Source organism: Dipodomys ordii, unplaced genomic scaffold (genome assembly GCF_000151885.1).
Source record: "Dipodomys ordii isolate 6190 unplaced genomic scaffold, Dord_2.0 Scaffold36, whole genome shotgun sequence".
NCBI lineage: Eukaryota > Metazoa > Chordata > Mammalia > Rodentia > Heteromyidae > Dipodomys > Dipodomys ordii.
The window spans coordinates 1024319-1040279 of record NW_012267252.1 but is presented as its reverse complement, the minus strand read 5'-3'; the positions used below and the strand labels follow the sequence as shown (position 1 = coordinate 1040279).

Sequence of the window (15961 nt, the reverse complement as noted above, 5' to 3'; positions counted from 1 at the left end):
CCTCTTAAAAATCAGACAGAGAATCCCCCAGTGAATGTTGAAGCAGGAAGGTCATTTATCCAACCCTGCTTCTTAACCTTTTCTACAACACAACTTCCTCAAGAATGCAATAAATGATAAATGTCTGCATCTGTTTCCCGGAAAAGTGCACATCTGTGCATTCATGTGCTTGTGCATTCATGTGCTTGTTCATGAGCATGCATGTGCACATATATACATAGACATACACACACACAATTTGAACCATTCTTTTTTTTTTTTTTTGCTGGTCATGGGGCCTGAACTCTGAGTCTGGGCGCTGTCCCTCAGCTCTTCAGCTCAAGGCTAGTGCTCTACCACTTGAGCCACAGCGCCACTTCTGGCTTTTTCTGTTTATGTGGTGCTGAGGAATCGAACGCAGGGCCTCATGCTTGCAAGGCATGCACTCTACCTCTGAGCCACCTTCCCAGCCCCAATTTGGACCATTCTTGGACAAGAATATCAAATTATTTTTTCCTTGTACTACAAATGGATTATTTGTAACCCCAAAAGGGAATTAATTTTACTAGAGGTCACACAGACATTGGCAAAGGTGGAAGTAGAACTCAGTTCTCTGTCTGTCTCTCTCTCTCTGGATTGCGTTGAGCTATGGTTTTTTTTGTGTGTGTGTGGCATTTTGGTGATTAACTAGAGATAAGAGTCTCAGGGACTTTGCTGCTTGGGGTGTCTTTGAATTACAATCCTCAAATCTCAGCTTCCTGAGTAGTTAGGCTTACAGACATGATCCACTGGTGCCTGGCCCAGTATGTCCTTTTGAATTTGTGCTTTGCATTTTGTTTATGCAGTACCCAGAGCCTTGCATGTTCCAGGCAAATGCTCTACCACTGAGTTAGGTCTGCCCACAGCCCTGCATTTTGTCTTACATCATTGTCTCACCCTTTCTTTATGTGGTGTATCTAAGTCCAATATGGTGGTGCAGCCCTGTAATCCAGCACTCAGAATACTGAGGTAAAGGATATCTACTGCCATGCCAGCCTACGCAACACACTATGATGCTGTGTCTTAAAGGGTGTGGGAGGGAGGGAGAATGTCTGAATGTGGGATGCATGTATATTTCCTGTTTTCCCTAAATAAACAAAAGATTGTGGCAACAAAATTAGCCTGTAGATTCCAGAAATACTACTGCACAACTGAGACTCCAAACACCTCTGTCAAATCGAAGCACTAGTATCAAGTAGGATTTTCAAAAGGATTAAATGGCAGTCGTATTTTTGAAGCACTTAACACATGGTAAGCCCTCGGTAAATGATAGATATTAAGCCATAGTGATTATCACAAAATGAAGCATTTCATGTAATACTGGAAAGAAAAACTGAACTCTAATAAAATGGCTTAAGACGGCCACCTTAAAAACATCTTGTATTCACTGTTTATATACTGTTTAATCAGTAAAAGTATGTTTGAGCTAGAGTTCTGCATTTCACTTTCTCCTGGGAGAATCTACAGTCCATCTGATATTATTTTTTACCCTTAGGCAGCACAAGTAACCGATCAAGCACACGGAGCCTCCTCAGCGTGAGCAGTGGAATGGAGGGTGACAATGAGGTGAGAGTCATCCCTTCTGTCCCAGGGTCATTTCCTTGTGAGAGCTAGGAATCCAGGGGAAAGAAGGCCATTTATACAGAATAACTAGATTGGACACATCCAGAGAGACACAATGCAGGTGGGTGGTTGCTTGATGAGGCTTGGGTGAGGAAAATGTTTTGAGAACAGATAGAGGCGATTGTGGCACAAGGTTGTGCACTCAATGTCACAGAATTGGTCCTGAGTTCACTTTGGAGTGGTTGATTTTATGGAATGCGAATTTGCTCAATATGAAAGAAAGAACAAAAAGAGAATGACAGAGAGGAGAGAAGAAGAAAGGAGAGGAAAGGAAGGAGAATGGAGGAGCAAGAGAGGAGGAAGGAGGAGGGAAAGAAGGAAGGGAGGGAGGGAGGGAGGGAGGGAGGGATTCATTCATATTACTTAAGCCAAAAAAACCTTTCTGGGGGAAGGAGCTGTGAGTCCCAGGGAAGCTTGGGGCTGGATTGTGGGACCGTGCTGGGATCTACAATAGAGCTGTAACACATGCCAGAAGGAGTCGAGGTCATTGTTCCTTAAATGCCAAGGTGAAGTGCTCCTTTGTCTCTACCTCTTAGTGCACATTTGTTTTTTCATTCCTCACTCCCTGTACTCTGGGCTATTCTGCTTCTCCACATGGCTCGTGATACTGTCTCCAGAGAGCCACGAGGCCACTGAGCAGAGAGGAGGTTGTTATTTTGGGATGGGACTTACTCCAAGCTGGCCCAGTTTGGGTCAGCATCTACCTCAATCTGGTGACTAGTGGCTGGAATGAGCAGGAAAGGCTCCCTTCAAACCCCAATGACTATGAGCGAAGGCCTTAGGGCGAGCATTTGTAGCAAGCTCACAGGGGATGGAGTATTGAAAGACCAGAGACCACACATTTGGAACAGCAAGGATTGAGAGTTCAGGCAATTCATGATTATTTGCACCAACTTGTCTTTCTCAGTGAGCCCAGCGGGTGAGTGGTTCTAGGCTCTAGGCTGGTGGCCAGTTTACAAACACACCCTGCAACTAAAGCCTGGTCCCGGGATGTGGGTGTCCCTTTGTGCTGGTTCACTGTAATTTTCCCCTTTCTTTCTCATCCTGTTTTCTGTAGGATAATGAAGTCCCAGAAGTCACCAGAAGTCGGAGTCCAGGTCCCTTACAAGTGGATGGGCCCCACACTGTGCCCCTGGAGAGACCCCCCAGAGTGCCTCCTCGAGCCGCCTCACAGAGGTAACATTGAAGCTGATGTGAAATTTTCATCACTCTCTGAATTCCAGGGTGGAGCAGGATTCAGAGACATCTCAGGAAAAATGAGGACAGAGCTAATGACAATGCTTGCATTTGACATATTTTCAGTCTGGGCTCTTCATTAACTTCAGTGATGTGTTATTCAGTTGTAAATCTTTTAAATGGCAAATCCATTTGTTTCGTACATGAAATACATGGATAAATATCAACTTACAAGTAATTTTTATAAGTGTGGCTAGGATCAGCTCCCTAATACTGAATTCTTTAGGCTGTATTGTAGGGACAAGACTTTTTAAGAACAAGAGATAAGAAGGAATTGAAAAGTTGGGCACTGATAATTCATGCTGTAGTCCTAGCTATTCAGAAAGCCAAGACCTAGAGGATTGTAATTCTGCCCAGCCAGCCTGGGCAGAAAATTCTGCAAGTCTCCATCTCCAAAGATAAGAGTTGTCATGTTTGAAGCTATAGTAGGATTTTGTTAATGGAAGAGAAAGAGAAGGCTCAGAAAAATGGGTTGCAGAATTAAAGGACAGAAACTAGAATACATTAAAGTGTGTTAGAAGAGATGGCAGATGAAGTATTTGGGGTGTCTGGAAGCATGTTGTGATAAAGATGAGGAGAGAAAAGAAATAAAATACATTTTGCTCCAGAAGCAATGCTTGCAGAGGAGGCTATAATTGACAGACCTTGGGGTCTGCATGCATCTTTTAGTGCCATAAAAGATTTACAAGCATATCACTGTGGGGTGTGTGTGTGTGTGTGTGTGTGTGTGTGTGTGTGTGTGTGTGTGTATGCCTGTATATGTAATCTTTGAACTGGGAATGAAGTGAGACCTTCTCCTGAATAGCATGAGTAGTTGACCTGCTGACAAACAGGAGGAAGCTGACCATGGAGTCTCAAATGCTCTCTCCTCTGTTTAGCTGCACTGTAGAGTGCAGCCTTGGTCATACTCATCACACTGTCTCTGGTCTGATCCATTCCTCTCTTCACTCTATATGCTATCCTCAGAGCCAAAATCGCCACGAGCAGATAGCTGCCTTCATATTCACCTCTGCCTTCCATTTCCTGCTGTTGAGGAGATTGTCATCCAGATGTCCCACTGGGGCACAGCTTTTACAAGACTGAGCTCACTGGGCTACCACTATTCTCTTCTTTAAACCACCTCCTTCTCATGAGTTTTCAGCCCACTTTCCAAGGCCAGGAGTCTACTCGTCTCCCACCTCCCTTGCATCTCGAGTACATCTCCAGGCTCTGTCCTTTCTGCTACCCTTTCAGCTCTCAGATCTACCTCCTCCATCCCATCTGCCAGAACCTCAGTTCTTTGGAGTCCCACACTTGATTCCCTGCTTCCAGCAGTCCCTCTTCCCCGTGCACCAGAGTGCACTGCTGATGTTATTTCCCTACATAGAACCGTCCATTTTAATTCTGTGCATTCTAGCGTGCTCTGGCTCTGCCCAGAGTCAAGTCCTATGTTCATCTATGCTCCACCCCATAGATGAACTGTATTACGTGTACCATTTCTTTCTCCTATCTGTTCCTTTTGTTTGGAATGCTGTCTTTCTATTCTTAGCCTATTGTAGATATTTTATACATCTTTTAGGTCTCAGTCCCAGCACCATTTCCTTTGTGGGGCCTTCCCTGATTTTCTATACAGAGTGTATCTTCTCTACTTTTGTTCCCCCAAGTATCCCTATTCTAATACATTCCATTTTGCAAACCTTACTTACATATCTATCTCCTCAACTGGATACTGAATCTCATGAGAATAGAAATTACTTTTATTTTTTTTCTCCTTTCCCAGTGCCTAACACAGGAACTGGTACATATTAGGGATGTAATAAATATTTGTCATGTAAATGGATAGACGAAGAATGGATTGGTACTGCTTAGGTTGGACTTTCTAAGTTCTTAACAACTTGCTATCAGTTCACATCCCATAGCTGGCTTATAAATAGTGAGACTTCACACTCCCACCCGCTGTGAGTTTCTAATGTACTGAGCAGAAGAAACAAAGCAAAGGGAAGAAGATGAGAATAGGACAGATGTGCAGGAGCTTTGCATGACAGTTCTCTTACTCCTTAGGGCAGACAGCTCTGTATAGGTAATGTCCTATGGGCAGACAGCTCTGTGTAGGTAATGTTCTATGGGCAGACAGCTCTGTGTAGGTAATGTTCTATCACAGCTAAGAGGAAAAAGCCAAGTGTTTACAGAGCCATTGCCTCTTTGTTTTGAACTTATTTTTCATTTCCTTGTGACTGATCATAGCTAACAATTTGAGGACTCCTGTGCCAAGCAAGGATGCTCAATAGGAAACCATGCTTGCTTTCGGGGGCCTCTTGCAGTACCCAGAGATAGTCCTTCAGTTCCTGATTTAGAAAGGTCTGTGGAGTTCCTAGGAAGAGCTGGAGTGCTCAAGGAGCAAGTGGACTTGAGACAGAGCTATTGATTAACAAACATGGAAATTTAAACTAGGGTAAGCAATGTGTATGCCCACACAAAGGCATGCCAGCTAAAGTCCCACTTCAAAAGGAGTGTTAACCAACAAGATTGCTGGATTCTTGAACCACACTCACCATATGAGACTTCATCCTGAACAGGGAGAGAAAGCATCCAGGGCCTAGGTGTCTCTGTATAATTGTTTTCGGATTTAGCTCTCCCCAGTTTATCCCTCAATTCAGATTTAGTGCCTTTTTACCTCTCTGGTTCTGATACATCTATAATCATATACCCATTTTCCTGAGATGGGGCTTCTAGTCCCTTGCTTGCTACAGTTGCTCCTGAGAATAAAATAGAATTAGCATTCTTAAAGGAGTATCCCAACATCAGAATGTAAAAGCAGGATGGTGGGCGGGGTGGGGGTGGGGGATGGGATGGAATCACCACTGTCCTAGAGGGGGAGATAAACTGTAAGGCTCAGGAATCCTCATACTGGGATTATTGGCTTTACTTCATAAGTGCCTACTCTAAGCCAGAAACTGTGCTATCTACTTCCCAATATCTATCTGACGTGAGAAAATAGTTTTAGAGAAGTTGGAATTCAGGGCTGGGAAGGTGGCTCTGTGGTAGAGCGCTTGCCTTGCATGCATGAGGCTCTGGGTTCGATTCCTCAGTACCACATAAGCAGAAAAAGCCAGAAATGGAGCTGTGGCTCAAGTGGTAGAGCGCTAGCCTTGAGCTGAAGAGCTGAGGGACAGCATCCAGGCCCAGAGTTCAGGCCCCATGACTGGTAAAAAAAAAAAAGAGAGTTCAAGGCTTTGTCCAGACAAAGTTACTGAGATTTTATCTCAGAAAACAAAATAAAAGCAAAAAGGCTGGGGTTGTAGCTCAGCTCTTGTAGATCTGAGAGTAGAGCTCTTGCCTAGCAAGCAAGATGCTTGGGTTCAATCCCAATACTAGGGGGAAGAAATCTCTGCTAGGTATACCCAGAGTTTTTTATCAAAACATTTAGGACGGTTTCCTGGTTTGGGCCTTTTGTCTTATGCACATATTTACAGCATTTTGAGGCCAGATTAATGTCTGTGAACTTGCTGTTATATCCACTGCAGGAATAGATTAATAGTAAACAACTGTTTAAGATGAAGAACATGTTGCTAAACTCCATGAGGCAATGATGAGTAGTATCATCCAATTGTCCTATAGCTTTCTCCTATAACCCCACAGGAAGGCTGAGAGGAGATGGAAAAAAATCTTTTTGTTTTCAATGAATAAATCTTAATTGCTCAGTGACAAATACACAAAACGGTCTACTCTTTGGGACAGAGTAGGACCTCCTGAAGATGTAGGTGGCCCTTTGTTACTTCTGCCTTCGTCTCTTGTTCTGAGATGCCCCCTCTTTTCCCAGCTCTGCCATCAGTTCCTTGACCTATGCAAAGCTAGTATTCAAGAGACATTTAGTAAATATTTACTTACTGATTTATTCAATCCTCCATTATACAACTTCAGGACTGCAAAGATCAATTACAACACCTGACAAAGCTTTCTTCCTGGACTTACTGACTTGCTTCTAAAAGAATTAAATATTGGCTTTACAGCACACATGTGGCAATGCCATCTGTAACCATTGAACCTATTGGTAATTAGACTCGCCCATTCTAGGAGTGTCATTTAGGGCTTTGAAGAAACATGGTGAGGGGCTTCTAAGAAAGCAAACATGGGGGGGAGGATTCAGTGGGGGGGCGGTGGGAGGCTGGGAAGGGGAAACAAAGGAGGAGACTACAATGCTTGATAAGAAATGTACTCATCTTGCCCATGTAATTGTAACCCCTCTGTACAGTATTTTCACAATAAAAAAGCCAAAAAAATGTACTTATTAACTTGCTTATGTAACTGCAACCCCTCTGTACATCACCTTGACAATAAAAAATATAAAATTTAAAAAAAAGAAAGCAAACATAGAGTTGGAATAGCACATAGTGATCCCATAAGAAGAAGGTTTTGGAAATTCTCGATTCCCCTTCCAACATCTCTCCCTACCACAGTGGGTCTCCTGCCTGGCTGCCTATTAGAATCACTGGTGTTTTAACATCTAGGTTTTATCATATTTATTGGGATAATTTGTTACATTCATGGTACCTGACAGCACAGGCATGCTGCCCTATGGGGGTTCATACTAGGAAGCACAAGGAGGCAGAGGGAGCAAAGGAAAATATGGGCTAGAGCTTTTATTGTTTTCTCTGTGGGTGCATATGGGGTGAATGAGGCAGGACAAAAAGATTAGGATTGGCTATCTTGAATAATTTGGGTGAGCTCTGGGGCAATGGGGCTGTCCCTGACCCTGGCTGGTACCTGACCTTAGACCCCCAAAAGTAGTTGGGTCATTAGCTAACCCTGGGAGGGGCAAGGCCTAGGCATCAGAAAATAAAAGGAATGATTAATACAAGAGCTTGAGGGAGAGACATTATTAAAAAGGTAGTTTATTTATGTGCTAGTGCTAGTGCTTGAACTCAGCCCTAGGCTCCTCTGTCCCTTAGCTTTTTTGCTCAAGGCTGATATGCTTACTACTTGAGCACATCACCAATTCCAGCTTTTTACTGGCTAATTGGAGATCAGAGTATTGCAGTTTGAAGGCAAACTGATGTAAGGGAACTCAAAATTCATGATATCTTTAAGATTCTACATTCTCCACACAAACAGATAATGATACTTAAACATACCATAAAATTAGATAAGACTATTGCTTGCTTGAGCTGGCTTCACACCATGATGCTCAGATCTCATTCTCCTGAATACTGGGATTATAGGCATGACATACCAGTGCCCTGCTTAGAAAGTTTTGACTGTTGAGCTGTATCCTCTAGTATTAAGATGGAACATATGATGGGAATTGGAATTTTTAAAAACTGCATTGGTGATTGTAATATGCAGCCAGGGTTCTGAGGCACAGCTAGCATGTACGTCACTCACAGTCATAGTACATTCTGTTTCATGAGCTGAGGAATGTGTCCTTTACAAGAACTATTTAATAAAGTTGCTTTATCTTTTCATTGTAGGCCTCCAGCCAGGGAGACCTTCCATCCTCCTCCACCTGTTCCACCCAGAGGTCGCTGAGTTTACTTCCTAGACTCATCCAACTTCAGAACTTTAAGACTGGCAGTTCTCAGACTGTTAATGTTGTCTTCATGTTGAATTTTCTGCATGAACATTGACTTGGAGATCTACTCTCATTGCTAATATTATTGCAGCCCTGCTGGTTTGGGTGATTTCTCGAAGAAGACATTATTAAGGCAGGAAGTAAAAAACTAAGAACCATGTTCACCATTGCCAAGTATATTGGTCCACATCACATGTTCATTACCAAAAGGGTGGAGACTTGATCAGGATACATACCTCTAATTTCTCTTAATAGAAGCCTAACAAGATTAATTAGAAATGTTCTTTACAAGTGATTATACTGCAGTATACTTACATTCACCATTCTGTATTTGATAATCCATCCTAATTCCTAAAAGTGACTATAAAACTAAAGTACTGGAGTACAAGTGACCTAATTTTAAAATAATTTTACATTTTTGTAGAATTATTTTAGTTTTGTAGAATTATTTTGTGAATTATTTCTGGTTACAAACCACAAACTGAAAAGGACTTAGACAGACTTTTTTTTTTTTTCTGGTAGTAGGGCCTGGACTCTGGGCCTGTGCGCTGTCCCACAGCTCTTCAGCTCAAGGCTAGTGCTCTACCACTTGAGCCACAGCGCCACTTCTGGCTTTTTCTGCTTATGTGGTGCTGAGGAATCAAACCCAGGGCCTCATGGCCTCATGCATGCAAGGCAAGCACTCTGCCACTGAGTCACCTTCCCAGTCCTGACTTAATTCCTCTTATATGGAAGGTAAATCTAGGATCCTGTAGATGTTTGGAACCAAGAGTACTTGGTTAGAGGAAGAAGAGGTGGGTCTAGAATCTGAGCCTACTGTCATCACACTTTCCTTATCTAAGAACCAATATTTTTTTCTCTCAAGAAATGTCCCAGTGTTAAAATTTATTAGTAGCTAGCTATTGGGCTTCTAGAACCTACCTTCATCTATATCTTTGAGGCATTAGGTATCAACTATTTATTTTCAGTTTGGACATTTATATTCCAGTCTGCTTTCAAATGAGTAATGTTGCCAGAGAAATGCTGAACGTGGTTAGAACCAGATGCTTGGGGTGCTAAGGACCTATATCTTGTTCTCTGTTGCCTTTAGATCTTAGATAAGAGAGAGGAGGATCCTTGGCTTTTCCTTTGCTGAAAGGTCTTCAGAGGAAGAAAGAACCTAAAATAGATATTAGTATCTGTTTTCTTAGAGTTTTATTACCAACAGATTTGGTAAATCTGTGCAGAGAATGTAGAATCTTAATATCATGAATTTTGAGTTCCCATTACATCAGTTTGCCTTCAAACTACAGATCCCTAATGATACTTAAACATAAAATTAGTAGCATACAATGTCTTTTAAAAAATATTAGAAATATAGTTGTCCCCCATGAAATCATCCTCTGACCTCAAACAAGTATACAAAAACCATGTTATACATGATACATTTAAGTTTAATTTCATTGGGTTCTAATAATTAAAGTATTTTTATCTCAATTTTCAGTTCAGCAAGGATTATTGCTAAAGTGAACTTCTCCTAAAGGAGTCTTGGGTTGTTGTTTAATGCAAATTAGTCTGTTGGCCATATCTATCATATTAGAATGTTGTCACAAATTATCTCATTCAAGGCCAGTCATGTGATAGTTGTTCTTTAAGTGTGCATTTAATAGTTCCTTTACTATCTTTGTCACTTATCTGGAAGAAATGGAAGAATGTGAGATAAAATAAGAATATGAAATTGGTGTAGATATTTTTATTTATAGATTGTCTCCATCTTAAGAATATTTAGTTTTGATTAAAAAAGGTACTTTTTCTATTCAGTACCTCTAAACCCTTCTTTGGATGCCAAATTGATGTTTTTGTACATTCTCAATGTACATGATCAATAAACATGGTAAGACCAATACTAGCCAATGGTGTTAGTAACTTTGTATGCACATCACTATGCACTATTTGAATATTTTATTGCATTTATTCTTATAATAAGTGGAAAAATAAAATTGAAAGTGCTTATGACAGTGTGGGTGCCGCTTGAGACATGGATGTAATTGATCAGGAGTGCCAAGTCAAAGGTAGCAAGTCTTATGTCCCAAGATGGTGCTCATTGAACATCCACATTGGCAGGTTATGAATAAAAGAAGAAATAGAAGGAATGTGAATGAGTCACTTTTTCCAGTGCTATCAGAGAATTTCCACTTTGTTCCATAGAAAGAGAACACCCACTATAACATATATTTATTCGATTTCTACATATTCAACACATTAGTACACATTTTATGAACAACCATAGATTCTCAATAGAATAAGAATCAGAAACTAAGTAGGCATCTAAAGAGAAGGTTACAAAGTCTTCTCTATGAAACTTCAGGTGACAGCTCTTTTACTACCTTTCTTCTCCCAGATTTTACAAGCTAGCTCAAGAGAAAGTGAAGCAATTGGTTATAATCATGACACTAACTACAGAAGGTAAATTGGCCTCCAATTCCTAGGCCAGCACTGTACTTTTATCTTTATATTAAAACATAGGAGCAGATACCCCAACTATATAAGCAACAAAATATGAAGTTTTGAGAGACTCTCAACAAGAGGTTGGTGTTGCAATCAGATAATTGAACACATGTTTAATGATGTAGTCACTCATGCTGTGCCATAATTATAGAAAATGACAGCACATACCTGACTTTAATGGTTTTTTAAACAAATATTCTTCCATTCCCTGTTTATTGAGAGAGAGAGAGAGAGAGAGAGAGAGAGAGAGAGAGAGAGAGAGAGAGAGTAGAAGGTTCTAGTCAACCTAATGCCACCTTAGTAGATGAGATTTTTCAATCTCTCTCCCACAGGCCCCAGTTTTCTCTGCTTCTCCTTCAAAGAATAGTATACATGTCCCAGCTACTGGGAAGAAGCAGCTTTAGTAACAGCTTTACTTCTGAGAGAGACAAGTGGCTAATTTGGATAATCTTAAAAGATTCATCCTAAATATCAATCCTTATTTGGGAAAAATCTGCCTATATAAATATTTGCTGCCATTTGATAAATAGTGTCTGTTTACATCCATAAAGATTAGTAAGAATATCCTGCTGGCCAGATTCTATGATTATCAGAGTTTTGAAAAGATGAGTAGGATGCTGAAAGATGTTCAAAGGAACATCTTTCCTAGATAAATTCCTAGGCCTATCAAAGCTCATCTAACCCACAGTATAAGTGAAAGTGCTTTGCCAGGTATGATTCATGCCTGTAATCCTAGCTACTCCAAAGATTGAGATCTGAGGATCAAGGTTCAAAGCTAGCCTGTGTAGTAAAGATCATGAGACTCTTAGCTCCAATTAACTAGCAAAAAGCCAGAATTGGAGCTATGGCTCAAGTAGTAGAGTGTTAGCCTTTAGCAGAAAAGCTTAAGGACAGTACCAAGCCCCTGAGTCCAAGCCCCAGGACTGGCACTGTCTCTTCCAATACCTACCCCAGGAAAAAAAGAAAGTGTTTCATCTGTCTACACAGTGAAAGTTAGCATGGTATAGGGAAGAGAGCATTGGTTTGGAAGTCAGGTTTCTATTTAGTCTGCTAATGAGGTCACATAACTTGACAACAGGGGTCTGTGCTTCACTACCTATGAAGGAGAGTTCTGTTTGGTAATCCCTGAGGGACCAGAATCCCTCATTCTGAAGTGGGGACACAGCTTCACTGGAGTTACTACCTGATTGACACCATTGTATTTATTTATTTACTTATTTTCAGTGCTGGGAAATCAGCTGGGGCTTAGTGCATTCTAGGCAAGTGCTCTATCATTCAGCCACCTCTAGCCAAGAATTGTTTTATAATTGTTCCCTGTTATTTATCATTATTATAATGTCAGTTAAACTCTGAGAGGCAGTAAAATACGAATGACACAAAGAAATTAATGACATTGTTCTTCAATAACCAGGCCCATATCCAGTTTTAAGTGTTGTTTTGTTGTTTTGGAGACAGGGTTTTGCTACACAGCTCAGAGTTATAGTCCTCCAGTCTCAGCCTCCTGAGTTCTAGGAATATAGATGTGTGGTACAAAATTCACTTAAGTGAATTTTCAGTTGGGAGCTAGTGGCTCACATCTGCAATCCTAGCTGCTTTGAGGCTGAGACCTAAGGATTGTGGTTTGAAGCCAGCCAACTGCGTGAAAATCCGTGAGACTCTTATCTCCAATAAACCACCCAGAAAAAGCCGGAAGTGGTGCTGTGGCTCAAGTGGTAGAGCACTAGTCTGGAACACAGAGAGACTCAGGGACAGCATCCAGGCCCTGACAACAACAAAAAAATTTCAGAGCAATCATACAGTTCTTTGGTGTCCAGACCATTTTTAGCCAGAACAGAACAGGTGATGGAGTGGCAAGTCACAATAGCCCCTCAACACCTCCTTGAAGCAACACAAGGTAGCAAAAAGAAATAGAATTTCAAATAAAAGGTAGCTGATGATAGAAACAAGAAGATAGGTTGTTATCCATATGTCAAGATTCTATGTTTATTCCGAATGATAAAAGATGGCCGAAATTTTGATTTGGATTGATTTATTGGTCATAAGTTCTTCAACCAACACTTGATAGCCTAATTCAAACTATCACAAGAAGAAGCTATATAGCCATTGGGAGAAGAGGGACTCTTTTTTCACTGGCAACCTCTCTCTCTCTCTCTCTCTTCCTCCCTCCCTCCCTCCCTTTTTTCCTCTCCCTCCCTCCATCTTCTCCCTCCTCCCCCCTCTCTGTTCTTTTTCTTTCCAGGGAATGAGGTCATTGGTAATGGTAAATGGTAAAAGGAATGGTAAAATAGGGTATATAAAGGTACTCTGCTCCCCAGTTGTGCAGAACCACCCTTGTTTCATAGCTTTGGGGTCATCAAAGATCCTCAAAGCAATTCCTTCACTGCTGCATCTTTCTTTTTATACCAGCTATTACCAGACATCGAATGCCATTTATCAGCATCATTTCTCTAGTACCTATCAGAGTTCCTGACACATCATAGGTGTTGAATTATGGCCCTTTCTTTATTAAACTTTCCCAAATACTCTGCTGAGTATCTTTTTTCTTTACTGACCATTGCTCTTATTCTCTGGGAACATTTGCATAGTTGTCCACATTTTGTGCACTCCTTTATAAAGTTTCCTAGTTTTAAGTCAACCTTCTGCCCATGAACTCTTTATACTTTTTCTTGTATCCTGTCTTCAAGCATTTGCCAGCCCAGTGCTCTCCACAGAACCTAGCAAAACCTTATGCCTCAGATCTGTGGAGGCTGGTGATGAATGTTTAAGAAGCTACTCATCCATCTTAATGCAGCACTTATACTTCAATTGCCCATCATCTCCTCTTTCAAAGGCAATGATTATTCATTCACAAAGCATTTACTGAGTTTCCACTATGAGCAAGTCACTGCATTAGGTACTCTGGAAGATACACAAAACTGAATGCTTCCTCTGATTTCTATGGCAATGATGTACAATTCATAGAGTAATTAATCATACATTGCCTTGTGATGTCTCTCAACACTATCTAGAATGCATCCTTTAAATTCTATGCTATTTGACTCTCGTTAATCTCTTCATTCATCCAGCAAATGGTTATGATGTGACAAGCATTATCCCAGTAGCTGGGACATGTAAAAAGATATGTTAAGTTCTTGTCATCAGAAAAGGTCAGACTGTAGTACAGAATAGGAAATAGGAGCAGATCAACAATTATGACATAACATGCCAATGCTATTGGCATCTCAAAGAAGGGCTGCTTGGCTTCCTACGGGCATTTTGTATGCAAGATCTCTTTGTTGAGGTGGCAATTTGGACAGGTTTGGGAAGACAAGAATCAAGTAGATAAGGTAAAGCAAGATATTTGGGAAATACATGAGTCAAGGTAGAGCACAGAGACTGGTGGGAGGTAAAGCTGGAGAAACTGAGGCCTGCGTAAAGTACATGTTAACAGGTTAAGAAAGTCGGCCTTTATCCTTTAGCAAGGAACTCCTCTCCTGATTATATATGCTCACTGTATATACATGCTTACTGTAAAAAAAAATCTAAACATTGATAGGTTTGTACGAAGTAGAAGTTAACTGCACTGGTATTTTGCATAGTAATCTTTAGGATTTCTACAGGCAAACTAGCATTACCATTCAAAAGGGATGCATTCTCTCTATATTTTTCATGTGAGCATCTCTTGGGTATCATTTCATGTCAGTGCATGTAGATCTATTTCATTTTCAAAATGGCTACATAGTTGGTAGTCCATTAACAGTATAAAGACTGATTATGGAATCAGGCTTCTTGGGTCTGGTCTTCCACCAAGCCACTTAACCTGTACTCTAGTTACCTCCTCTGTAATATGAACACACAAAAGGAGCTTGTTGCCTGGGGTTTTTGTGAGGAACAAGACAGTCAATACATGTGAAAGAGTTCAGAATAGTGGCTGGCAGATGAAAACCTGAGTGGTGATTCTATTTCTTTACTCATCATTCAAGAGTGTTTTAACCAAGAGTGGTATCTGTTTTCTTTTTAGAAAGCACTCTGGCACCTTTGGGGAGTGATAAAAACAGGAAAGATTGATATTCAGGACCTTGCTGGGGGACTGCGGTGATGTATGGTGAGATTGGCTGTTACTGGCAGAGGAAAGGAAAAAAAAAACTTCCTGGGGCTTTATTTTCTTGGTGGTTCTGGGGGTTGAACTCAGGGCCTCGTGTAGCATTGTCACGTGAGACATACCTGCAGCCTTCTTTCTGCACTGGTTCTTTTCGAGGTAGAGTCTCACTTTACACCCAGGTGGGTTTGAGGCTGCTATTCGACGTTGCTTTCCACAATCTCCAGGGATGCTCAGCACAGTGCCCATGTATTGATTGATATTGGAGTCTCACAAGCCTTTTTTTTTTTTTTTTTTTTTTTGCAGAGGCTAGCTTCAAACCACCCTATTTTCAAACCTCTCTCCCATCAGGCTTCAAGGAAAAGCTTGAGGCCACCCAGCCCAGGTTCAAGAACTATTTTTTTTTTTGAGACCAAATGCAAAAAAATCTGTGTGTCACTAATGGCTAGGAAGACAATCTCTACACCTTCCACATTTTTGGTTTGGGGTTGTATAGATGGGGTGCCCTGGGCAGCTTGCTTCCCAGTGTATCTATGGCTGAGAATACGAGGCCAACAAATAACACGTAGACAAATAAATGGACCAATCATTTCGGCCCAGTCCACAGTTTTGGACTGAGTACTCAGCGACTTAACTACGCTTCTCTAACTCGGCACGAGTTTCAGGCTCCCCCGTAACGATGGTGACGGAGGCAGCAATCCATTCACCGCCGTCCACGTAGGGAGAGAGGCTGGAGAGGCGGCGGGCCAGACACCAGCCCCATGCGGCTCCTGGGAGCGGAGGAGAGCGATGCGTACGGACCACAACACCTGCAGGCGGCCGCGACTCCGAGGTCCCGGCCTGGCCCCCGCGAGGAGCCTGAGGCCCAGGGGCCGCAGACCCCCGAAGCGCAGCCGGCGCGACAGCCGGCGCGCACACACCCGCCGTCGACCGGCGGCAGTTGCGGCTCGCGTCACCAGGCACTTCCGGCG

At 41.7% G+C, this 15961-nt stretch overlaps 1 protein-coding gene across 1 annotated transcript in view; it reads left to right on the top strand.

Annotated features, from left to right (window-relative positions):
• Pik3ap1 (phosphoinositide-3-kinase adaptor protein 1) overlaps positions 1–8994 on the top strand; it is a 114060-nt gene extending 105066 nt beyond the window's left edge. Inside the window, exons 15-17 of the mRNA XM_013017870.1 lie at positions 1514–1584; positions 2699–2817; positions 8325–8994. Of these exons, the coding sequence (XP_012873324.1) occupies positions 1514–1584; positions 2699–2817; positions 8325–8382 (248 nt within the window). The 3' untranslated portion in view covers positions 8383–8994. The remainder of the gene's footprint in view (positions 1–1513; positions 1585–2698; positions 2818–8324) is intronic.
• Positions 8995–15961: the final 6967 nt, after the last annotated feature.